General features: G+C 36.3%; 2 protein-coding genes across 2 annotated transcripts in view; one reads left to right on the top strand and one right to left on the bottom strand.

Moving 5' to 3' along the window:
* LOC106558737 (sperm-associated acrosin inhibitor-like) overlaps positions 1-25,963 on the top strand; it is a 124,011-nt gene that overhangs the window by 60,281 nt on the left and 37,767 nt on the right. The gene's annotated exons all lie outside the window — the stretch shown is intronic.
* The window catches only part of SPINK13 (serine peptidase inhibitor Kazal type 13), a 54,246-nt gene continuing 32,001 nt past the window's right edge, over positions 3,719-25,963 (bottom strand). The window contains exons 3-7 of the mRNA XM_038535106.1: positions 15,268-15,535; positions 14,018-14,120; positions 11,902-11,939; positions 11,084-11,211; positions 3,719-3,854 (exon numbers count right to left, since the gene is read on the bottom strand). Coding sequence (XP_038391034.1) covers positions 3,806-3,854; positions 11,084-11,211; positions 11,902-11,939; positions 14,018-14,087 — 285 coding nt within the window. The 5' untranslated portion in view covers positions 14,088-14,120; positions 15,268-15,535 and the 3' untranslated portion in view covers positions 3,719-3,805. The remainder of the gene's footprint in view (positions 3,855-11,083; positions 11,212-11,901; positions 11,940-14,017; positions 14,121-15,267; positions 15,536-25,963) is intronic.

Below are 25,963 nucleotides of genomic sequence, written 5' to 3' on the forward strand. Positions count from 1 at the left end.
ACTGAAGTTTGGTCCGTTTGGCTTTCTCAGCAGTTCTTCATCATATATTGAACAGAACACCATTTCTGTATGGCTCTTTATGGCTTTCTAGTTATCCAGAGCAGAGCCCAATAAAATGAGACTGCTCTCTTTCCAAGTCTATACCTTCAGATATGTAAAGGCAGCTCTGGAAGGTCTTGTCAAAGTCCTTTTTCTCCAGATGTTACAGACCAGCTTCTTTAATATTTCCTTTACAGTATATATAATCCCTTAGGCTCTCTAGATCCTGACATATTAACACAACATTACTTAATAACAGTGAGACACAAGTCATAATCAACTTCACCATTTCCCTTTGCTATTCTGGTCAGTGTCATCCTCACTGGAGTTACAGAGAGAAATAAGGTAGACAAAATCTCTACTCAGAACTTCCTTTCTAGTAGAGTAAAAAAAAAGGAAAAATAACAAAAAATATAATAAGATGATTTCATATTTTGATAAATATTTAAAAGAAAATGTATCATAGTATTAGAATAGATAATAATATGGAAATAAGGAAAAATTACATTGCATGATTAGAGAAGGCTTCTCAGAGCCTGAATGATGAGGACAGACAGCTGAATGATGACAAGGAGCCATTCTAGAAGAGCCAGGGAATCAATGGTGCAGAGAGAAGAGCTAATGTGATGGCTGGCCAAAGGCATATCCAGCCTATTGAGGGATTCCACTTTTTCCAATTCCGGGATTATATAAAATGGCTGCTTTTTCCTTAAAGGAGTCAACTTGTAAATCAGTCAGGCTCCAGCACATGTCCTCTCTGATTAGACTACATGTTTTGCAATGAATTCTATGTAAGATTGGATTACAAAATTATTTCATCTATTTTTTTTCTTAGTTGGATGGTCTTTATTCCATGTGTCTCTCTTTTCTTATTATTTCCTATTATAAACTTTCCTTCTGGTGACTTCAAGTAGAGTATGTGTCTAGGAGTTTATGGTCTCAAACATCGATTTAGTGTCTACTTACTAAACTTCTATGTGCCTCATTTGTTATTATATGACCTTGTTTTACTCATTTTCATCACAGCATTTATTGTTACCTCTTATTGCCTGTTCTTTTATTTGCACATTATTCATCTCTTACCACTGGGATGCAGGTTCCATAAGAACAGGATCTTGCCCGCCTTGTTTGTTTGCTTCTACTAGCACCTCAGTACATTGCAGAGTAAGAACTACTCCACAAATAATTGCCAAATGAATGAATAGTTTTAAGATTCCACATTGTTAGTCACAAGGTAGAGTTACAACAGAATTCATCCAGCATTGAGAAGAAATCATCTGGTTTATATCAGGGAATTTAAAAAGAAAGTGTACCTCATTGGAATTTAAACATCATAATTTTAGATTGAATTTAACTTCAATTAGAAGAGGAAACTGTGAAATATTGAGCACAATCTTATCCACTTTATTTCCCACATGACTCAATGTCCTTTAGTTGAAATCACTGTTGTCTGAGTGAACGAGGGCCCCTTTGCAGAGCCCCCTTCAGTGGAGAAGGCCATAGATTTCGTCTACCTGTTAGAGCTGAAAGAGAGCCTCTGCCTACTTCCTGGCTGCTACCACCACTGCATCGATGCAAGGAATCTACCAGTCCTAGTAGTGCCCATATATTTATTAAAAAGATTCATCAGGGGATCCCTGCGTGGCTCAGTGGTTCAGCGCCTGCTTCGGCCCAGGGCGTGATCCTGGAGCCCCAGGATCGAGTCCCACGTCAGACTCCCTGCATGGAGCCTGCTTCTCCCTCTGCCTGTGTCTCTACCTCTCTCTTTCTCTCTGTGTCTCTCATGAATAAATAAATAAAATATTAAAAAAAAGATTAATCAGCTAAGCAAATATTTCTATGAATTAAGGTTATATCTACACACTTTACAATGCATACTACCTAAATGTAGCTTGTCCAGGTCAGATGGGCAGGCTAGAAAGAAATACATAACTATGTCCACATCTTGCTTCTCTTATCAAATTTATCTCACGTTGACTCCCCTGCCTAGAGGGTAATTCATTTCCATTCCTTAATTTTTATTTTGGTGGAGTTACTGTTCTACTGTTCCATTTCTTTGTTCTGCCTTCTATTATTTTTGAAAATAGAGATGGGAAGATGAAATAAAATAATGTTGGGAAGCCTGGGTGGCTCAGCGGTTGAGCATCTGCCTTTGGCTTAGGATGTGATCTCGGAGTCCAGGGATCAAGTCCCGCATGGGGCTCCCTACATGGAGCCTGCTTCTCCTCTGCCTCTCTCTGTTTTCTCTCATGAATAAATAAATAAAACATTTGAAAAAATAAAATAATGTTAAATTACACAAGATGTTCAAAATTAGCAAGCAGATCTATATTTTAGGAGACTCTTTGAGATAATGGTCAGACCTGAAACTATTTCCCCAGCTCCAAAGAGATCCACTCTGATGGATCTTACTGACCAAGGGCCTTGGGGAAGGAAGGAGGATGATGTATGAGGACAAAGGCCCCATTGCCTGCAGAACTGAGCTGTGTGTTAGCTGGAAAGGAGATGGAGAAAGCAGAGCTGTGGGAATCCTTCCGGTTAAAGAACTGGTCAGATTAAGATAGAAGAGTGCGGCTGACATCTAGTGGCAACAATGGTACAGAGCCCACCGAAGCCTTTCATTTCCCCAGCCTCAGATATATAATAGCTTCATCTCCCTGAATTAGCCAAGATCTTTCAGTTACAAGTGACAGCTTATAAGACAAATTAAACAAAAAAGAAAAGCAGATTTATTGACTGATATAGTAGAAACAATGGAATGGAATATGGATTAAAAATGCTAAAATTAGGGTGTCAAATGGTATCTACTCTTCCTCTCAAAAACATACTCCCCACCCCCCCGAAGTTCTTGGTGCCCTTTCTCCCTCCTTCTATTAGCATATGAACATTTGTTTTCCATTTCTTTTATTTATTTTTTTATTATTTATGATAGTCACAGAGAGAGAGAGAGAGAGAGAGAGAGAGAGGCAGAGACACAGGCAGAGGGAGAAGCAGGCTCCATGCACCGGGAGTCCGACGTGGGATTCGATCCCGGGTCTCCAGGATCGCGCCCTGGGCCAAAGGCAGGCGCCAAACCGCTGCGCCACCCAAGGATCCCTCCTTTTCTTTTAAAAGATTTTATTTATTTATTCATGAGACACACACACACACACACACACACACACACACACACACAGAGGCAGACACACAAGCAGAGGGAGAAGCAGGCTCCATGCAGGGACCCCCAACGTGGGACTCCATCCCGGGTCTCCAGGATCACGTCCTGGGCAGAAGGCAGGTGCTCAACCACTGAGCCACCAGGCGTCCCCATTTGTTTTCCTTTAATGAAGGTGAACTTCATTTATGAGTATGAGGCAAAAATTCTCAAAAAGCTCTTTGTATGTGCCTGTGAGATGTTTTCTCTTATGCTCATGTCTTCGGGTGAGACTAGTGGGGCAGGGTCGGATCTCACAGTGCAGGGAGCCTGCACTTTGGGGTAAGTTTAATTTGGGGAGTGTAATACCATTTGATGACAGATGTTAGACGCAAACAAAATGAAAGCTTAACTTAAACACCACTACACAGGAGTAAATACCACTTCTTTCATTATTATGTTTATTTGTAATAAATATGTCAGTTGATTCTCCATTTGTTTTCAGGTTTTTTTTTTCCAAATTTGGGTGTAACATAGATGTGTTATTTATCATACGCCCTCAAATTCCAAAGAAATAATTTTCAGCATTATGTAGTGAAAATGAATAAACAAGTGTAGTACTCTGTTAACTCATTATCCACATTTTCCATATTTATAAAATTTAATATGAAGACCAAATTCCCTAAAGAGAAGAGATTTTAAAAAAAAAGGAGATTAGTATCAGAAGGAAAGTGGGTACTGCTTCACATTCTCTCATCTTCCAAATGTAGTCCCGAGAAAGGGAGCTGCTTTACGATTCCCTTTATACCCATGTCTTTTCCTGCCTATCATCCCACATTTCTCCTCTATATCTTAATTATTCAAAAAGGTGTTCTGTGAAGTCTTTCAAAAGAGACTCTTCCATTCCCTAACTCATTCCCATTTTGATACCTTTCAATTCAAAGTAGCAATGCCAGGTTGTTTTGTTTTGTTTTTTTTTTTTTGCCAGGTTGTTTTTTGGTTTTTGTTTTTTGTTTTTACCAAGAAGTGAAAGACAACCATAACAAGACTGCAAAGCATAATTATTCACAGTCTGTCCACATTTTCACCAGGTTTGCACTGCTCATAGACTACAGTCTATTCTCCTTATCCTGGTTTGTATCTTTCCCAGAAGGCTAGCCTCTGTCTAACTCTCCACCCTATGTATTACTGTGCCCTAAATACATAACATTCATTTCAAACAGTTTTTTCTTTATTATTTCCTTAAAGATACTGCATATTTTCTCAATTGTAAATGTTTTCCCAGCAGAAAGCCCTGTATAAATTGCCCATTCTATTTTTTCTTGCATTTTTTAAAAAGAATCCTTTAAACTTAGTTTCTTTCAAAAGACTCCCCACCCTGACCCCCATCTCAGGCTGACCTTTATTATTTTTTTTAAAGATTTTATTTATTTGCTCATGAGAAACAGAGAAACAGAGAGGCAGAGACACAAGCCAAGGGAGAAGCAGGCTCCATGCAAGGAGCCTGACATGGGACTCGATCCTGGGTCTCCAGGATCAGGCCCTGGGCTGAAGGCAGGGCTAAACCGCCAAGCCACTCGGGCTGCCTGTCAGGCTGACCTTTAATGTATATCTGATTTACTCACTTGGGTGAGGGATTGCAAACATTTTAATTTGTAGGAGCCAAGCTGGTGATATACATAAGTGGAGGGGGCCTCACTCACCACAACAGAGAAGTGGGACTGTTTGAAGTACCTGAACTCCATTTGGATGAGCAGCTTCTACTATGCAGATGTTGTTGTTGTTTGTTTTTTTTCATGTGAAATCCTAGTTTACTAGTAGCACAACTTTGATTTTTTAGAATAAGTTGGAAATCTGTATTTCCAGATAAAATCTGACTTTCGAAAGACTCTCAACCATTTCAAGATTTTTACTAAAATGTCGTTTGGTTGAATAAAATCAATGCTGTTTTCTATTATTATGAATTTTCTTAGGCATATATTCGTTTTGCCAGATTAGATCACAAACTTCTAAAGAGCCTGAGATCTTTTTCATTCTATTTTCTTTATAGTTATTATGAGGATCCTACACTGATTAGCTTGAGGGATTCTTTTAAGGATAGGAACTATGATTCTGTATCAATTCTGGCCAACACTTGCACTCTTCTGTTCTCTTTTGCCTTTTTTTAAAGTTTCTTGTTTTTATTTAAATTCCAGCTAGTTATTTCTTACACCATACACAAAAATAAATTCAAAATGGTTGAAAGACTTAAATGTGAGTCAGTGATCCACCAAAATCATAGCAGAAACCTCTTTGACCTTGGCTGTAGCAACTTCTTACTAGACATGTCACCACAGACAACATTGTTGCAAATGGCAAGGTTTCATTCTTTTTGATGGCTGAGTAATATTCATAAATATAAATATAAATATAAATATAAATATAAATATATATATCACAATTTATTTATCCCTTCATCAGTCAATGGACATTTGGGTTCTCTCCAAGTTTGGCTATTGTAGATAATGCTGCTATAAACATCTATAAACATCAGAATGCATGTATTGCTTTGAATCTGTTGTTATCTATCCTTTGGTAAATGACTGATAGTGCAATTGCTGGATAGTAGGGTGGTTCTATTTTTAACTTTTTGAGGAACCTCCATACTGTTCTCCAGAGTGGCTGCAAGTTTACAATCCCACCAACAGTGCAAGAGGGTTCCCCTTTCTCTGTACCAATACCTGCTGTTTTTTGTATTGTTAATTTTAGCCATTCTGACAAGTGTGAGATGGTATCTCATCATGGTTTTGATTTGTATTTTCCTCCTGATGAGTGATATTGAGCATTTTGTCATGTGTCAGTCCTCTGAATGTCTTATTTGGAGAAATGTCCATTCATGTCTTCTGCCCATTTCTTAACTGGGTTATTTGTTTTTTTGGGTGTTGAGTTTGATAACTTCCTTATAGATTTTGGATACTAACCCTTTATCAGCTATGACATTTACCAATATCTTCTTCCATTTCCAGGGTCGCCTTTTAGCTTTGTTGATTGTTTCCTTTGCTGTGCAGAAGCTATTTATCTTGATAAATTTTTTTTAAATTTTTATTTATTTATGATAGTCACAGAGAGAGAGAGAGAGAGGCAGAGACACAGGCAGAGGGAGAAGCAGGCTCCATGCACCGGGAGCCCGATGTGGGATTCGATCCCGGGTCTCCAGGATCGCGCCCTAGGCCGAAGGCAGGCGCCAAACCACTGCGCCACCTAGGGATCCCTATCTTGATAAAATTTAATAAAGTCCCAGTAGTTCATTTTTGCCTTTGTTTCCCTTGTTTGTGGTGACATCGAGAAGTGGCTATAGGCTGATGTCAAAGGGATTGCTGCCTGTGTTCTCCTTTAGGATTTTGATGGATCACTGTCTCGCATTCAGGTCTTTCATCTATTTTGAATTTGTTTTCTTATGATGTAAGAAAGTGGTGCAGTTTAATTCTTTCGCATGTGGCTGTCCAGTTTTCCCAACAACATTTGTTGAAGAGACTTTTTTCCAATGGATATTCTTTCCTGCTTTGTTGAAGATTAGATGACTATATTGCTGTGGGTCCCTTTCTGGGTTTTCCATTCTGTTGCATTGATCTATGTGTCTGTTTTTGTGCCAATACCACATTGCCTTGACTACTATAGCTTTGGAATATAACTTGAAGTCTGGAATCATGATGCCTCCAGCTTTGCTTTTCATTTTCAAGATTACTTTGGCTACTTGGAGCCTTTTGTGGTTCTATACAAATTTTAGGAATGTTTGTTCTAGCTCTGTGAAAAATGCTGGTGGTATTTTGATAGGGATTGCATTAAATGTATAGACTGCTTTGGGGGAGTATAGACATTTTAACAACATTTGTTCTTCCAATCCATGAGCATGGAATGTTTTCCCATTTCTTGGTGTCTTTTTCAATTTCTTTTATAAGTGTTGTAGTTTACAGAGTGAAGCTCTTTTACCTCTTTGGTTAGGTTTATTCCTAGGTATCTATCTTACGGTTTTTGGTACAACTATAAATGAGATTGATTCCTTGATTTCCTTTCTACTGCTTCATTATTGGTGTATAGAAATGCAACAGGTTTCTGTACATTGATTTTGTATTCTGGGACTTTGCGAATTTGTGTATCAGTTCCAACAATTTTTGGTGGAGTCTGTTGGTTCTTCAACATAGAGTATAATGATATCTGTGAATAGTGAAAGTTTGACTTCTTTCTTGCTGATTTGGATGTCTTTTATTTCTTGTTGTCTGATTACTGAGGCTAGGACTTCCAAGTACTATATTAAATGACAATGGCAAGAGTAGACATCTCTGTCTTGTTCCTGATGGTAGAGGAAAAGCTCAGTTTTTCCCCATTGAGGATGATATTAGCTGACAGTCTTTCACATATGGCCTTTATGATATTGAGGTATGTTTTCTCTATCCCTACTTTGTTGAGAGTTTTTTGTCAAGAATGGAGCTGTAGTTTGTCAAATGCTTTTCTTCTGCATCCATTAAGAGAATCACATGATTCTTATCCTTTCTCTTATTAGTGTGGTATATCATGTTGATTGACTTAGAAATACTGAACCACTCTTGTAGGCCAGGAATAAATCCCACTTGATTGAGGTGAATGATTGTTTTAAGGTACTATTGGATTCTGTTTCCTATTATTTTGTTGAGAATTTTTGCATCCATATTTGTCAGGGATGTTGGCCTGTAATTCCTTTTTAGTGGGGTCTTTGGTTTTGGAATCAAGGTAATGCTAGCCTCAGAGAATGAATTTGGAAGTATTCCTTCCATTTTTATTTTTTGAAACAGTTTGAGAAGAATAGGTGTTACCTCTTCTTTAAATGTTTGGTATAATTTGTCTGTGAAGCCATCTGGTCCTGGACTTTTGTTTGTTAGAAGATTTTTGATTTGTTTCAATTTCTTTGCTAGTTATGGTCTGTTCAAGTTTTCTATTTCTTTCTGTTTCAGTTTTGGTAGTTTATATGTTTCTGGGAATTTACCCATTTCTTCCAGATTGTTGGTATATAATTTTTCATAATATTCTCTTATAATTGTTTGTATTTCTGTGCCATTGGTTGTGACTTCTCCTCTAACATCCTTGATTTTATTTATTTGAGTCCTTTCTCTTTTTTTGATAAATCTGGCTAGGATTTTATCAATTTATTAATTTTTTCAAGGAATCAGCTCCTAATTTCATTGATCTCTACAAATATTATTTTTGTTTGTTTGTTTCTATATCATTTATTTCTGTTCTAATCTCATTATTTCCCTTCTTCTGCTGGCTTTAGGCTTCATTTGTTGTTCTTTTTCTAGCTCCTTCAGGTGTAAGGTTAGGTCATATAATTGAGACTTTCCTTACTTCTTGAGGTAGGCCCATATTGCTACATACTTCCTTCCTCAGATTGCTTTTGCTGCATATCAAAAGTTTTGGATCATTGTGTTTTCATTTTCATTTATTTCCATGTATTTCTTAATTTCTTCTTTAATTTCCTGGTTGACCCATTCATTCCTTAATAGGATGTTCTTTACCTCCATGTTTTTGTGGTCTTTCCAAATTTTTTCTTATGGTTGACTTCAAGTTTCATAGTGTTGTGGTCTGAAAAATATGCATCGTACGATCTCAATCTTTTTGTACCAGTGAGTCCTGATTTGTGATCCAGTATATGGTCTCTTCTGAAGAATGTTCCATGTGCATTTGAAAAGAATATGTATTCTGCTGCTTTCAGAGGAAATGTTCTGAATATATATATATATATATATATATATATATATATATAGTCCATCTGGTCCAGCGTGTCATTCAAAGCCATTGTTTTCTTGTTGATTTTCTGCTTAGATTATCTGTCCTTTCATGTAAGTGGGGTGTTAAAGTCCCTTACTATTATTGTAGTATTATCAATGAATTCCTTTATGTTTGTTATTGTTTTATATATTTGGGTGCTCCCATGATGGAGGCATAAATATTTATAATTGTTTGATCTTTTTGTTGGATAGACTCCTTTATTATGATATGGTGCCCTTCTTCATCTCTTGTTACAGCTTTTGGTTTAAATATAAAATCTAGTTTGTCTAATAAAGTATGGCTACTCTAGCTTTCTTTTGAAAGCTAAGAAGGCACTTCCAAGTGTCTTGCCTAATTAGCCATGCCTGAGAAAGTGACAGCAGCTATTAGGAAGAAATGCTAATGTAATTTAATTATTCTATGTAGTCTGATGACATTCATGAATTCCTATTCATCTTGCTTTGAAACTGATGGTAGATGCTTGGTTAATTCCCATTTTTTCAGTTTCCGTTCTTTTCCTTTAAATGACATTTCAGGGGCAGCCCGGGTGGCTCAGCGGTTTAGTGCCACTTTCAGCCCAAGGCATGATCCTGGAGACCCAGGAGTAAGTCCCACGTCGGGTTCCCTGCATGGAGCCTGTTTCTCCCTCTGCCTGTGTCTCTGCCTCTCTGTGTGTGTGTGTGTGTCTCTCATAAATAAGTAAGTAAGTAAGTAAATAAATAAATAAATAAATAAATAAATAAATATATTTAAATGACATTTCAACCATCCTCTGAAGATGAGCATATATTTCCTTTTTTGGACTAGCTTCTACCTCACATTTCCTTCAGTGCTCAACAATAACATCCTTGTGGGTTGGAAATGTGGCACTGGAAGTGCATGAAGATTCTTTTTAAGGGAAGATATGCATTAAAGAGGTAGTTCAATAGACTTGAGATGCTTAAATTATCTGCTGGGAAGTAACCATAAGCCCTTGGAATATCCCTTCTGATAAGAGTGACTTTATAACCTGAGGTCATAGATCATGCCTTATAGTTTATGCTCAAGTGAATGCCTATTGTTGTTTATTGTGGTCCTGAGCCACTCTACATCAATTTGGGCTCTGGGAATGTGGGATGGCTGGAGACTAAGTAGTTACCAATCATGCATGTGCCACATGCTTAGGGGACCAGCTTCTAATGAAAGGCCTGGGCACCAAGGCTTTGGTGAGCTTCCCAGGTTGGCAATACTTCATATGTACTGTCACACATCATAGCTGAGAGAATTAAACATTGCCTGTGTAAGTACATAGGGAAAGGTCAAGTGGAACCTGTGATTGCTCTCTCCTGGGCACCACTCTATGAGCTTTCTGCCTTTGCTGTTTTTTTACTAATATCCTTTCATTGTAATAAACTGCTACCATGTGTATAACAGCTTTTCTAAAGTCTTTGAGTCCTTCTAACAAATCATCAAACCTGAGGATAGTCTTGAGGGTTCCCAACACAGAAAATCCGACAGATCATGGAAGTAGTTACTAACAAGACATAAGTCTGTTTGCAAAAACAACTTCAAATGGAGTTAAAATATATCACAAGGATTATTATTAATTTTTATTCTAAATTTACTATTGAACTTATTTGAAGGGCAAAGAAATATAGAAGTCAACTGTCAATTCTATCTATGTAAGACCACATAACCACTTTGTTATTCATGTCTATATCTACACCTATATCTATACCTGTATCTGTATATGATATTTATTTATGTCTACCAAGCAATATTTATGGGCAGTATTCATAGACATGTCAATGTAATTTGTTAAAAATTTTGAGTGATTTGAAAAAATGGATTTATATTTATTGTTTGAATATAATCTATAGATACCAACTGATATGATCATTGTACAATTCTGCCAAAACATCACATAAGCTTTTATTTCTTTTTTTTTTAACAAGTCAACTTTGAATGTTAACTAAAGTTTTTCAGAGAGACTTTTCTCTTTATATATAGTCTGTCCCGAATATTTTATGAACAGTAGAGATTATTTTAAATAAAAATCCCATCCATCAGTAAATCCAGCTCCTTGGCCAAGATTTTTGATATTTCTGTGAGGAAATACAGCAAAAAAAAGGTATTTTATTTTGAACTTACCACTGATCAACACAAAAAAAACACTCATTCTGGTAAGTGTGACCATTTGTAGCACAAACATATGATATCACATCTGGACATTGTGATGTATAAGAAGGATCCACTGAGTAGTACATTTTACATGGAGGCTGCAAATATCAAAAAAATAACATGTGAATAACAATTGGTAGATTTTCCCTCATCTATTTCTGGCTTGTCACTTCTGCTTTCCCCCATGGAAATAATTTCCCCCATTTCCCCCATGGAAATAATATCAAATATTTCTATTCAATTGATCTTTTTCAAGAATTTCTTCTGGGTTTTGGTCAGGCAGGTTTTTTTTGCTGACTGCAGTGTCAGAAAATGCACTGACTCATCCATCCTCTCTTAAAGTCATAAGCATTATATCATCCCCACTTAAATCTGAAATGTAAATTTTTCAGTTAAACTTGGAGTCCCAATCCCATGAACTCATTCTAAGAAGTTTATGAGTAGAGATATTTATATATTTGTAGACTCCTAGGGGAAGGGGCTCAAAAGTAATTGTTAAGAGTGAAGATTCTATATTGAGACAAGGGAATAAATCCTGTATTTACCACTGTTGGACTTCATGACCTTGAGCAAGTAAGAGGTCTTATTTCGTTTAATGCTCAGATATGTATTTTACTGTTATAGTGTTTGTGCTACATGAGATTAAATCTAAGTCTGGAAAGGTTATACATGCTCAAGGTCACATGGAAAACTTTGGTTCTACTTACTCCTATGAAATTTTAGGTCTCTCATGTGAAGAGAGTGATCAGATTAGTATCAGAGTTCAGAACTGAGAAATTTAAATTTACCTTAGGCCATTTATTTATAGCATGTGGCTTGAAGATTTCTGCAGGCAGATAAAGTACATACACAATAGATTAGAAGAAATAATTCTTCATGGAGTATGATTTCACCCACTGAAGTTACTAACTAAATAAAGAAATGTAATTTAATTACTCATTTGCACATCAGTATACAAAATGACTTATAACAACAGAATTTGTGAGTGATGTTCTTTTGTTAACTACTCTATTCATTTATTCATTCTTTCCTTCATTTTCACAGTTCTGATTTTATTTGTAAATTTTCTATGTCACTGAGAAAAGAGTAAAAACCAATTGAGGTTGTATGCATAGTTTGCAAACTATGTTATTTTCATTAAGCCACTTGACTTTTGTTGGCTTTAGTTTCCTCTTCACTACGATAGGGATGAGTATATGTACTTTAAAGTTTTTTTTATTAAATACGATATAGTAAGAAAAATATTAGGCTAGTTCCTAACAAGATGCTGAACTAAAGAGGACACTATGAATGATGATCAGAAACTTTAAGGGCTTGAATGATGATCAGAAACTTTAAGGGCTCCTTGGCTCTGGAGAGACTGACTGGCTCTGAAAAACTAGTTTGTGTTAAGATGCTGGTGGTTCCTGGGGATAGAGGGTGGCCAGCTGGCTGTGGGAGAAGGAAATAAGAAAAGACTTATCATAGTTCTGCTTTTTCTTATCTCTTACTGCACTATGATCTTTTAAATAGTCTAGAAAATTCAAGCTTTCCAAAAGTTAGAATTTCCAAAGTTCAAACAGAAAACTTGAATTATATTTTAAAATTTTTCCCAAAGGAAACAAGAAGTCTACCAACCTTTCCAGGAATAGACTATGCCAATTGAACATATAATCTTTTAAAGAATAAAAAAAAAATGCAATGCTTTTTCTAATTCTAAAAAAATAGGATCTTTTAATGACAGGAGCAGCTGGCTATAGTGATGAAAAAAGAAAAATAAAGACCTTAATCTAGTAGACATAAAATAAAGTAAAAATATATATTGCATGCCATATATAGTAATAAACTTCAAATGCATCTGAACATAGGAAATGAAACCATGCAAGGATCAACTGAATTTCTCTTTAATTTTAATGTAGGAAATGCTTTCTGGTAGGTGAGAAATGGTACTTAAGCATAGTTTTGATTAGCATTTTTTTTTCATAGTGAAGTTAAATATCTTTTACAGATTAAAGAGCCAGTTTTGTATTTTGGGGGTATGAGTATGTGTGTGTGAATTGTATATGTATGCATATTACTCATTTGGCGATTGGTTTTTATTTTCTCCCTCAATTTTAAGTATTCTTATATATTATATATATTAGTCCTTTACCTGTGGTTTGTGTTGCAGATATTTTCTTCCAGTTTATCAGGTATCTTTTAGTTTAAGAATTTACCTTAAAGATACACCTCCAACAATACAAAATACATATGCATAAGATTATTGCAGTATTGTTTGTAATCGTAAAATGTTGGAAACAAACTAAATGCCCATCCATAGAAGACTGGTTGAATAAACTTTGTGATACCTACCAAAGGAAATTCTATGTTATTGTGTAAAAGAATAAGGGAGATCTCTGTGAATCGATATATACTGATTTTCAGGATATTTGTAAATTGAGAAAAGCAAGTTGCATTCAGGTATCTCTAGCATGTTTTATTTAAGATAGTAGGAGAATGACACAATGTGCACACATATATTTCCATGTAACAAAGGAAAGATAGCAAAAAGTAACACAGAAAAGATAGAAACCAATGAGTTTGGTTCCATTAAGATAGCTATGGGGTTGGAATAAAGGGGAATGGAGGTAGTGAACTTCTCTAAACCTAAACTTTTGCTCATTTTATTTCCCTTGTGTTCAAAATAAGTTTGAATTGCCCTTTGGAGTTTCTTGACCCAAGCATTATGTAGAAACATGTTATTTCATTTTCAAATATTGGAGTATTTTCCAGAGTAGCTCCCTTTTCTAATGGTGATATCCAATTGATACCCACTTTGCACTGTCAAGCCGAACATTCTCCATTCAGTCACACATGACTATTTTTCTTTTCTACAACTCAAAGAACATCATAGGTTTCTCTCCCAAGACTTGTAAGTCTGCTTACCTGAAGAAACAGTATGTGCCAAAGTGGAGGAAACCAGGAAAAATATGATCATGTAGGAAAAGGAAGCCATTTGATCTCATCCAATGTCCTGCTCAGGTGAGGCCTGGGAAAAGGCTTGAGATAGTTTATTCCTAATATCTTGCACAGCTGACTTTCCAAACATGAGAGAACCCACTACCTTGAGGTGCTGCATTCCTATAAACTTGATCATGATGGTCTCATACTGGCCTGATCCCATGGGCTCAGTCCTGAGAGGGCCCTTCTGCTCCAAAGAGGGAAAGTAAACCATTAAAATAACTTTTTTTTTTTTCCTACCAGCAGCTATTTATAATCCCAGTCCTGGTTGGAAGAGGAACTAGTCTTGGGGTTCTCATTAGAGCTGGCCCTAGGCATGTTCCTTTTACATAGATTCACCGTATAATATAGCATCTACACTGGAACAGTCATGTTATTAAATATAGACAGTCTAAGAATTTGTTAAAAATTCTGATAAAACAAGTGTGAACTGATGACTGTCCTATATTATCAGGGACATGTCACTTTATAATGTGAGTCATTTGATTTCCTGGGATAGACCATTTTATTCAGTCCTTCATTTTCTGGCTCAGTGTCTTCTTCCAGACTACTGACACATGCTCAAATACAAAGAATGAATTGAAAATAGAGCTGTTGGTCTTGGGTCATAAAAATTATATATACCTTCCCTGATGCAAAGATCAGGATATATGTCTAGATATAATTTTTATGATTTTTTGATAGATATACATAATTTTTTATTATATATCAATATCTATTTCTGTATGTATCTATTAGAGAGATCTGAGTTCAAATCCTAGCTCCAACATCTCCTAGAAGTGTGAGCCTCAGAAAAAGTATGAACTTCAAAGCATTTGGGATGATCAACTGATACTGTTATAAGTAAAGAATTTATCTATATTAAATTAGCAATTTCTTTTGTGGAGATGGAAATATTTAGGCCCAGAGAGGAGACATTTTCCAAGTAATTTCCTCAACTTCCTCCTGTCCTACTCTGTCCATCTATCTCTACTCCAAATTGTAGCTGGTGGGCATGCAAAGAAATGAGGGAGAACCCTATTAACAGTGAATTTGTCTCAACTTTCATGTGCAGAAGAAACTAACGGAGGATACTGGAGAAAGACAAACATATGGGAAAATCTACTGACAGAGGAGAAATGCAGGGACCCCATCACTGATTTGAACTAAGGATACAGGAAGTGAAGAAATATTACCTGAATGAGGTTGCTGCAGAATATGAGCTTGCTCTAGTCACCCTGAGGTCACAGCTAGCCTTGAGTAAAGTTGCTATTCTATAAACCTGTGGCCAAGATCATGATGAGCACAGGGAGCAACTTCCTTGCTCAGTTGAGTGACCACTTACTTGGCATGAAATTACTCTAATGGCTGTTTCCTACTTTGATCCTTCTCTTGAACCACCTCCTCTGGTGTTACAGGCTCCAGCAGGCAGGAACAGAGCTGGAGATTCCATACCTGTGGTTACTGGTTGTAGATGACAAGAACAAGAAGGACCAGCATCCTAAATATTTGACCACATTTGCAAAGGTTAATTGTCTCCCACATTCCAGATGGCCTGGTGGACTTTCCTGCCTAATTCAAGGCTGATTCATCATTCTGCTCTCTTCTGCCTCCTGAGGTACTTAGCCCATTCTGCTTCTCAGAAAGTTTACATGTTTTATCTTTCTAGGACATGATTTCTGACATCAGCCCAGGAAACTCGAGTAGTGCAACTAATAATCTTTGCAATAATTAAGCTTCCCAGTTTCTCCACTTGTTTCCCTCTGCTTCAACATATGAAAGCCTAAAAGTGTGGCCATTAACTGGAAAAGTTTTATCGAGAGTTTTAAACTCTCTCGAGTAGTTAGCACTCATTTTGCTGTTTTGTCTTTTCTTCTAAACCTGAGTCCCATAGTCTGATATTTATAATTAACTTCTTGACATGGCCATACTCTCTTGACATCCTACCCTTTATTCTTCCCTCTTCCAAGCCAGGATAAACTCAACTTCCTATTTTCCTACTTCAGACCTTGGTTAATCTTGGTTTGTCAACCTAAACCTGCTAGATTCTTAAGAAAGCCACTTATTTAATATCAGTTGCTAACTATGCCACCCATATCCATATAATTTCTTTTTTAAGCTGTTTTTTTTCAGTCATCTGACCATACTTCCCCTATATTACTTTTAGTAGAAAAGTTTACCTCTTTTTATTAAATAAAGAAGCTTTAGGGTGAACCAACTCTACTTTTTTCCCCTTTTTTGCCTTGTAATTCTGGAAATATTATCATCTACCTTTCTTTCTATTTGTATGCTTCTCTCCATGTCAACTTACTTGGGATATACACATTTGTCCATCCCTTTCTTTCTGCCAGTACCTGGTTATGTGGTCTACTCTCCTCATCACCTTTATTCCTTACAATAATCCCATGAGGCTTATGTCATTGTGAGACGTGTATAAGAGAAAAAGAGATTGAAGCTTAGAAGAGTAAATTCATTCGCTGAAATTAACTAGCTACTAATGAGTAGTAATGAAGTAACTAGTGACTAATGGTCAGAGATGGTATTCAAATACAGGTATGTTTAACCCCAAAGCCCAGGTCTACTTACTTTCTCCACATCTTCTCTCATCTTAGAGAATGAATGTTCCCTTTTACTTATCCATCAATCTTTTTAGACAAATACCATGAATATCTTGTGTCATACCATATGCTTCTTTTGGCAGTATCTTTGATTTTCCCATCTTTGTCCCTCCTTCCAAAACCAGTACTCTTGATCTCTCCATGATACTGTCTCCTAGGTAATTAGCTTATATGCTCCATGAAGGAAAAGGTCTTACCTGTATAGGTAAGATATAACCTTATAAACTTATAACTGCAGTGCATTGGAAGGTTTTTTTGTTTTGTTTTGTTTATTTGTTTTTTGCCACTTAATAGGTATTCAGTAATACATATGCAAGGAAAAAAGGAAAGGATCTATTCATTATTTTTGTGTTTTACTTTGTTCTTGGATGTTCTTGAAAATGCGTTTTCCCAAATGTATTTTAGATATATTGTGTCTAGACTAAGATATAACCTTACTGAAATTTTGATTGGAGTCACATAAATTTGATAAAAGTAGCATCTTTATAATGTGGTCTTTTTTCTTTTTTTAAAATTTAAATTCAATTTGCCAACATATAGTACACCATTATTTTCCAGTGCAGTTTTCAATGACTCATCGGCTGTGTATAACACCCATGGTCATTACATTACATGCTCTTCTCAGTGCCCATCACCCAGTTACCTCATCCTCCCACCCACCTCCCTTTCAGCAATCCTCAGTTTGTTTCCCAGAGTTAAGAGTCTCTTATGGTTTGTCTCCTCCTTAATGTCCCCCATTCAGTTTCCTCTCCTTCCCTTATGGTCCTTTGCACCCTTTTTTATATTCTGCATGAGTAAAACCTTATGATAATGTCTTTCTCTGATTGATTTGTTTCACTTAGCATAATACTCCCCATTTCCATCCATGTCGATGCAAATGATAGGTATTCATCCTTTCTGATGACTGAGTAATGTTCCATTGTGTGTGTGTGTGTGTGTGTGTGTGTATCTCACATCTTCTTTATCCATTCATCTGTAGAAGGACATCTCTTTTCCTTCCACAAGTGGGCTATTGTGGACACTGCTGCTGTGAACATTGAGGTGTAGGTGCCCCTTCATTTCACTACATCTGTATATTTGGGGTAAATACCCAGTAGTACATTTGCAAGATTGTAGAGTAGCTCTATTTTTAACTTCTTGAGGAACCTCCACACTGTTTTCCAGAGTGGCTATACTAGCTTGCATTCCCACCAACACTGTAAGAGGGTTCCCCTTTCCCCACATCCTCAACAACATCTGTTGTTTCCTGACTTGTTAATTTTAGCCATTCTCACTGGTGTGAGTTGGTATCTCACTTTGATTTTGCTTTGTATTTCCCTGATGGCAAGTGATGTGGAGCATTTTCCCATGTGTCTTTTGGCCATTTGTATGTTTTCTTTGGAGATATGTTTGTTCATGTCTTTTGCCCATTTCTTGACTAGATTGTTTGTTTTCTGGATGTTGAGTTTGATAAGTTCTTTATAGATCTTGGATACTAGCCCTTTATCTGATATGTTATTTGCAAATATCTTCTCCCATTCTGTAGGTTGCCTTTTGGTTTTGTTGACTGTTTCCTTTGCTGTGCATAAGCCTTTTATCTTGATGAAATCTCAGTAATTAATTTTTTGCTTTTGTTTTCCTTGCCTTTAGTGATGTGTCTTGTAAGAAGTTGCTGCAGCTGAGGTCAAAAAGGTTGCTGCCTGTCTTCTCCTCTAGGATTTTGATAGATTCCTGTCTCACATTTAAGTCTTTCATCCATTTTGAGTTTATCTTTGTGTATGGTATAAGAGAATGGTCTAGTTTCATTCTTCTGCATGTGGCGCCCCATTTTCCCAACACCATTTATTGAAGAGACCGTCTTTTTTCCATTGGATATTCTTTCCTGCTTTGTTGAATATGAGTTGACCGTAGAGTTCAGGGTCCATTTCTGAGTTCTCTATTCTGTTCCACCGATCTATGTGTCTTTTTTTGTGCCAGTTTCATATATGAATGTGACATGCCTTCTTTTCAACTTGCAGGGGAATTTATCTATTTGCTTAATGTATAGGAATTTCAAGAATGCTATTTTTAAAAACACAATCTGATCTTGTTGCCCTATTCAAATCTTACATTAGCTCTTCCTTGGTTATATTATGGGGTTATTATTTATAGTAAAACTTGAATGTGAAGAAATTTAACATCTTATTTTGTACAACTGAAATCAACTTGTTCATGAATATCCAAATTCTATTGACAACAGACAAAAAGTGTCTTAGAGACCTTTGGGGGCAGGACATGGAGGTTGAATGAGGCATGGATCATAAGAAGGGTGAAGACAAGGGAAGAAGATAACTAGAAGCTTTTTGGATCAGCTTAGTACTAGTGTCAACCTTTCTAGTGTCTGTAGAGCAGTTACTTTAGAAATTAAATTCAAGTGAGAGAATAAAATTCCTGCAGCTTCCAACTAAAGACAGTTCAATCTGTTGAAGATTCAAAGGTCTTTGGCTATTAATTACCTATTGCTTCTGTGAAGCCCCATTTCCCTCATTTTCAAAGGCGTAAGAGATCCTTTATGTACCAGCATAATTTTAGTTTTGCAAGATAGAAAAGACACTAACATTAGGAAGAAGATCTCTTGATCTTTGTAGGAAAACAGTGGCTGAAGAAGTCAGATCTCTTCACACATCTTCCAAAAGAAAAAAAGGAAAAAAAAATAGAGCGTAATCTGGAGAGTACATAAAATTCCCTAATGCCCATATCTGCAGTATAACTGGAAAAAAGACAGTATTATCTACTTTGCATTCCATGTAATTGGTGAAGTACATTTCAAATGCCAGCAACATTAGCACAGAAGATAGAAAGAAAAGTTACAGATGACTTGAATAACAATCACGATATACCAAATTGACATAACTGAAATTTATAAAACACTACAGATGCTTCTGGACTATGTAGTAGGTAGACTTTCCCTATTTTTACCACTAATACAAATGAAAATACATGTAAATAAACATAAGAAGACAGTAAGGAGGAGAAAAAGTGGATTAGTTAGGGACATGGAGCATTGGAAAATAATACGATGGTGAATTTCCTGGGTTTTCTTTGTGCTTCATGTATCCCAGACTTGGAGCTGAGGAAGATAGCAGCCTGGAAACACCAGGAGGCACAGGCCAAAGAACAACCCTGACAAAAATCTGTTCTCCCTAGCCAAAGGACCATGAAAGGAGCACAGATGACTTTTTGCCTCAAAACATTGTATCCAAGAACTATCATTTTTACCTGCTTGGATTTGCAGCTGAGTTTCTTGTAGGCTCTGTTTCATAAATGGTAAAAAGTATAGGCAAACCATGGGTAGCTGGACCATCTATGAGGCACTTAATGTCTTGTCAGCATATTTCTTCCTTTTTGTTTAACTTATAAGGTCTTTTTCCTGATGGAACTAAATAATGCATTCATTATTACTATTTCTGTTTTGTACTGTAATATTACATAATATTACGTAATATTGTCCTATAGATCCAGTCATGTCATTGACATTGACCAGACAAACACCAACAGATAGGAAAAAGGAGGACCAGAATTTGATTTGACTCTACCACTCCTTATTGATTATCCATTAAGTGCTGGATTTATGCTAGGTTATAGAGATGGCCTGGAATCCATTAATTACTGCTCTTATAAATCTTAGAGTTTTATTAAAAGCAGGTAACAAGGAGGAATACAAAAAAGTCGAAAGGCAGTCAGCTAGGGCATGTGGCAGTTGGTGAGGAAAACCTGAGTCATGGGTGGAACTAATATCAGAAGAAGAGAGAGAACCTTCCCAACGTAAGATAATTAAAAGAACAGAACATTTTCTTTTCTTTGATGGAATAAAACCTGAGGAAATCAAAGGCTCATGCCTAAGAACATAATTGAATTATTACTAAAATTGTATTTTTATTAAAAGATATTTGGCTTTTTTCTTTTGGCTGGATTGAAGTAGCATGCATGTTCTTGAAGCTTGAAATAAAATAAACAATACTCTGCTTTAATAATGTTATCTACCTTAGTAGAAGATGAGAATCTTGCAATGAGAAGTTTTTAAAACTTCTTTATATGTTTATATGTTTTTTCATATCTTTGCATTATCTAATGCAACCCATAGTAAGAAATGTTTTATATTACAACCAAAACACAAATACATACACACTCACATATATGAAACATACATTTCACAAAACCAGTTACCCTGTATGCAATGCACTATGGTATTTTCTATTGCATTCTGTTTTCTTCTAGTTTATTCCATTAAGATTCAGGTTGCAATCCACTTTGATTTCACAATATATTTATGAATCAGAGCCGTTAGTGTAAAAGACACTGGTTTAAAGTGAGAATTAATATAAGAATTACTACTTGATGTTGGCAGATGTGTGTGTGTGTATGTGCGTGCGTATGTGTGTGTGCACTTTTTCCTGGCAAATAGGCAACTCACACTGATTAGAATATTGAAAAGGAGGAATCCCCCAGTAAGACCAGATCAGCTCTGAATCTCTTCCAATCTCTGGGATGTTGATGGTGGGTGGAGATTCCAATGGACAAAACACTGACACCTTGAAAGATAAACCATAAGTCAGAGGGAAGAGGAGCCAGGTTAAACAGTGTGCATAAATCCATGCAATGTGATTCCCTGATGTAGGATCTTCTGACTTTCTCTCTGAACAAATTCATGTATAGCCTATAATTGTAACTTTATGCTGTATTCCTTTTGAATAGTAAAGCACTCTTTTATAAAGAAAGACATTTATCCATGTGCCTCCAGGTGTGATGGGTAGCACGCAACAAAGTCAAAGGATGGCCTCATCTGATTCAACTTGAGTGGATAGTGGGGCAGCAGGGAAGTTGGAAAGGAGTGCTCTATGCCAGATTTCTGGGCAGAGATAATTGGTGAAGTGGGTGGGTATGGCAGCATAGGGATGGAAATGACAGGAAAGGACAAACAATAATTTAGGAAAGCATTGAGGCAAAAATATGTTTTCCTTTTCATTTTATGCTGGAAAAAAAATGGCCTTTGGAAATTAAAGCAGTAAACACCTAGGTTATCCAAGGCTGAACTTGAGTCTCATGGAAAAGGGGTTCCTAGTAATGTCAGCAAGGCATGGATGGAGTCTACCCAAGGGAAATGTAGTAAGGAAGTAGCTATTAGGGCAGCCCGGGTGACAGTGGTTTAGCACCGCCTGCAGCCCAGGGCGTGATCCTGGAGACCCTGGATCGAGTCCCATATCAGGCTCTCTGTACTCTCTTTATGATGCCTGCTTCTCCCTCTGCCTGTGTCTCTGCCTCTCTCTGTCTCTATGAATAAATAAAAAATAAAATCTTTTTTAAAAAAGTAGCTATTACATGGTATATAAGACCGTGAACCTAAAGCAAATCGGAAGCACAGCTATCATAATCAGGACCCATAACCAGAGTGGGAGGATGTGCAAATCTATTTAATCTGGGATCATCTAAGCTGCACATGGTGCTTTTTAAAAATCCATAACTAGGATTGGTCAGAGCTTCATAATCTGGAGTGAAGCTAAACCTAATTAAGGGGGTCTAACATTTTAGCTAAGGAAAGAGAGCAGTTATTTGCATGAGAAGTGGGCAGTCAGGACTGTTATGGTCAACAGAGTAGGGTCAGACCTTGAAAAGCTTTGACATTCAGCTGGGAGTCAAGAGAACTGTAGGCCTAGCTTGTGATATAGAAGTTACCAGCAACCCTGATGATAGATGGTGAGATGCTTTGGAGAATAAGTTTTTGTGAAGATGTTTGAGATAACACGGGAACATCCAAATGGATGAAGCTAATAGTGCTAATGGGACTTGAGGGGCTTCTGGAGTGCTGATAGTGTCTGGTTACTCGGTCCAGGTGATGCTTAAATGAGTGTGTTGATATTGTGAAATTCTTCAATCTGTTATCTTCCAATCTGTGCAAGTTGCTTTGTGTATGGGAGGCATCAATGCTATTTTATATTAAAAGTCTTAGAAATACATTAAGGTTATAAAGATTAGTCAATAAAACTTGAGTATGTGAAAAAAAAAAAAAAAAAACCTTGAGTATGCCAAAGAATAGTTTACAATGAAGAAGTAGGATTTATTTCAAGAATGAAAGGACAGTTGCATATTAGAAAGGATGTTAGGGCAGCCCCCGTGGCGCAGTGGTTTAGCACCGCCTGCAGCCCAGGGCGTGATCCTGGAGACCCTGGATTGAGTCCCACCTCAGGCTCTCTGTATGATGCCTGCTTCTCCCTCTGCCTGTGTCTCTGCCTCTCTCTCTCTCTCTCTGTCTCTATGAATAAATAAAAAAAAAAAACCTAGAAAGGCTATTAGTATAATTTATTGTATCAGTAAGTGAAAGGACAGTTACTATATAAATAATTGATAAATATTGAAAGTGAATTGAATAAAATCTCTATATCTGAATATTCTTTGTAATAGGAAAACTGTCAAAGATAAAAAAGAGACTGTAAACGTTTGAAGTTGGTGAAAATGCTGATGAGAACATAAACTTGTAGAACTTATAAACTCTCTCATGTGAGAGTTCATCATAAAGTTGTTTCCAGAAATATTCATAACAGGACTTTTTGTGATATTGCAAAATGGAAGTCATCTTACAGAGAGTGGTCATATTTTGGTTTATCTGTGAATGAAAAAAATAAGTAACTATTAAAAATAAGATCGTAAAAATATTTATTGACATGGAAATATATCATCTTATACTCCATGAAATATAAGTTTACACATTGTAGAATAATGTAAATTTTAGTATAACATATGAAAATCATGTGTAATGTGGGTAAAAACAACTTCCAATAAAATTGTATGTAAGGGATCCCTGGGTGGCTCAGCTGTTTAGTGCCTGCCTTCAGCCCAGGCGTGATCCTGGAGTACCGGGATTGAGTCCCGCGTTGGGCTTCTGCATGGACTCTGCTTCTCTCTCTGCCTGTGTCTCTGTCTCTCTCTGTGTCTCTTATGAATAAATTAAAAAAATCTTAAAAAAAATTGTATGTAAAAAAAATTGTATGTAAAAATATAATGACAAATTCTGAACTGTTAAAAATGGCCATTTCTAGTTCTTAAGATTATGTATATATTTGTATGTATTTTGAATTTGTGCCTTTTTATGTCTGTTTTCTGCATTGAAGTAGTATTATTGTGTAATATTAAAAGTATGACAATGGCTATGCAGTGTTTTTTCTTATTAGGGAAGTAGGGAGGGTGTTGGATCAAAGAAAACTTTCATGAACAGAAGCAAAGGCCACAATTTAAAATTTTTTTACTTGAATATAACTGACACAAAATCTTACATTACATAGTGATTTAGCATCTTTATATGTTATGCTGTGCTACTACAATTGTAGTTTCCATTTGTCACCGTACAACACTGTTACAATATCATTGACTCTATTCCCTATGCTTTACCTTTTATTCCCACGACTTATTCACTCCATAACTGGAAATCTGTACCTTAGCACTTCCCTACCCCCATTTTATCTATCCCTCTTGCAACCATTAGTTTGTTCTCTGTATTTATAAGTGGATTCTCCTTGTTTGTTTATTCATTTGTTTTGTTTTTTTTTTAGATTCCATATATGAGTGAAATCATATGGTATTTGTCTTTCTCAGTCTGACTTATTTCTCTTAGCATAATACCCTCTAGGTCCATCCATGGCAAGATCTCACAAATGACATTGGCAAATGGCAAGATCTCATCCTTCTTATGGCTGTATAATACTCCATTTTATTATATTTAGATATATGATATATATATATATATATATTATATGTATATATCACATCTTCTTTTTCCATTCATCTATCACCTCTCACTTCGGTTACTTCCATATCTTGGTCATTGTACATAGTGCTGCAATAAACACTGAGGTGCATATATCTTTTTGTTTTTTTTTTAATTTAAATTTAATTAATTAACATATAGTGTATTATTAGTTTCAGAGGTAGAGTTTAGTGATTCATCAGTTGCATATGTTACCCAGTGCTCATTACGTCAAATGCCCTGCTTAAGGCCCATCACCCAATTACCCCTCCCCTCCTGTCCACCTCCCCTCTAACAACCCTCAGTTTGTTTCCTATAGTTGAGAGTCTCCTATGGTTTGTTTCTCACTCTGATTTCGTATGATTGTTTTGAATTAGTGTTTTCATTTTCTTTGGGTAAATATCCAGTTTAATATCTTAACCAAGGAGTTGCATAACCTTTGACTGTAGTCAAAAGGAATGTGGCTATCTCCTTGTGGGTGGATGTTAGTGAAAGATCAGTCCTGCTCCAGTCTTAATAAAACAACTTCAAAAATTATCAACACTTCCCTTTATTATCCTCCTGGGAGTACTAAGAGTCACCAGGAAGAACTCAGATGAGGGCCTGACTTTAGTTTCCTTAGTACATGTTATCATACAGAATTCATGGAAACACAGGTTCCCACATAAAATCACTTAGGCTCCTAAGAAGCATAGTCAGTATAAAAAACCAGAATACTATAAACCAATAGAAACACTTATTCCAAAATAAGTATAACTTAAATAAGTATAATTCACTGTATTTTTAAATATATGTAGAACTTTAGATCAAATAAACAAAATAAACTCTTTTTAAGCACACAGGGAACATTTAGAAAACTAGACTATCTTTTAGGTAATACAGGAAGCCTCAATAAATTCCAAGGCACACAGACTGTGTATTCTGAAATACATATGGTAACATGTACTATCTATATGCTTGCAAATTAACACAGATTCTCTGAGTTAATAAGAGAATCCTGATGGGGATTGCACTATATTTAATACTTAAGAAAAAGAAAATATTCATATTAATGTAAGAAAACCATTGTAGCAAATAATCCTAAAATGCACAATGGGGGATCCCTGGGTGGCACAGAGGTTTGGCGCCTGCCTTTGGCCCAGGGCGTGATCCTGGAGACCGGGGATCAAATCCCACGTCAGGCTCCCGGTGCATGGGGCCTGCTTCTCCCTCTGCTTGTGTCTCTACCTCTCTCTCTCTCTCTCTCTGTGTGTGTGACTATCATAAAAAAAAAAAAAACTAAAATGCACAATGGCTCAACATACACAGTAGATATATATTCTTTTCCATATAAACAATTAAAAGTGGTTACAGATGTTGGGGAAGTAGTATTCTCGTCCATACAATTATTCAGAGAGATGAAGCGGAGGCCCTTCAATCTTCAAACAGGTGACTTTCACGGTACTGCATCATGAGAAAGAATATTACTCATTATCAGAGATACAAAAATTATTTTTTAAAAGACTTTATTTATTCAAG

This window comes from Canis lupus, chromosome 4 (assembly GCF_011100685.1).
Source record: "Canis lupus familiaris isolate Mischka breed German Shepherd chromosome 4, alternate assembly UU_Cfam_GSD_1.0, whole genome shotgun sequence".
NCBI classification, from domain to species: Eukaryota; Metazoa; Chordata; class Mammalia; order Carnivora; family Canidae; genus Canis; species Canis lupus.